Source organism: Merops nubicus, unplaced genomic scaffold, assembly GCF_000691845.1.
Source record: "Merops nubicus isolate BGI_N331 unplaced genomic scaffold, ASM69184v1 scaffold16484, whole genome shotgun sequence".
Classification (NCBI taxonomy): domain Eukaryota; kingdom Metazoa; phylum Chordata; class Aves; order Coraciiformes; family Meropidae; genus Merops; species Merops nubicus.
In genome coordinates this window covers 1,785-2,093 of record NW_008606355.1, presented here as the reverse complement: position 1 = coordinate 2,093, position 309 = coordinate 1,785, and the positions used below count along the sequence as shown (strand labels likewise).

General features: G+C 63.1%; 1 protein-coding gene across 1 annotated transcript in view; it reads right to left on the bottom strand.

Annotated features, from left to right (window-relative positions):
* Positions 1-170: 170 nt before the first annotated feature.
* The window catches only part of LOC103772302 (striatin-interacting protein 1 homolog), a gene marked incomplete at its 5' end in the record, with an annotated part of 1,613 nt that continues 1,474 nt past the window's right edge, over positions 171-309 (bottom strand). Inside the window, one exon of the mRNA XM_008939629.1 lies at positions 171-284. Coding sequence (XP_008937877.1) covers positions 171-284 — 114 coding nt within the window. The remainder of the gene's footprint in view (positions 285-309) is intronic.

The window sequence follows — 309 nt, the reverse complement described above, 5'->3', positions numbered from 1 at the left end:
TGGTGAGGATCCCACAGCTCCAACCTCTTCCCCAGCCCACCACAGGAGATCCAGGCACCCCCTAGACCCCCCTAAAGCTTCACTCCTTGTACTCTCAACAGCGGGCCAGCCTCGAGATCTCCCCAAAAACCAAACCCCACACCCCTCCTGCTTCCCCTGTCACGGGGGGGTCACTGCAGCAGCTCCTCCCAGGAGATGGGTCGGGAGAAGACCTCCCGCTCCAGCCACAGGTCGTAGTTGACCTGGAAGTCCTCGGGCAGGTCCACACGCTGGCCAAGGACACTCTGCAGGCAGTTGTCCGAGGGGCGG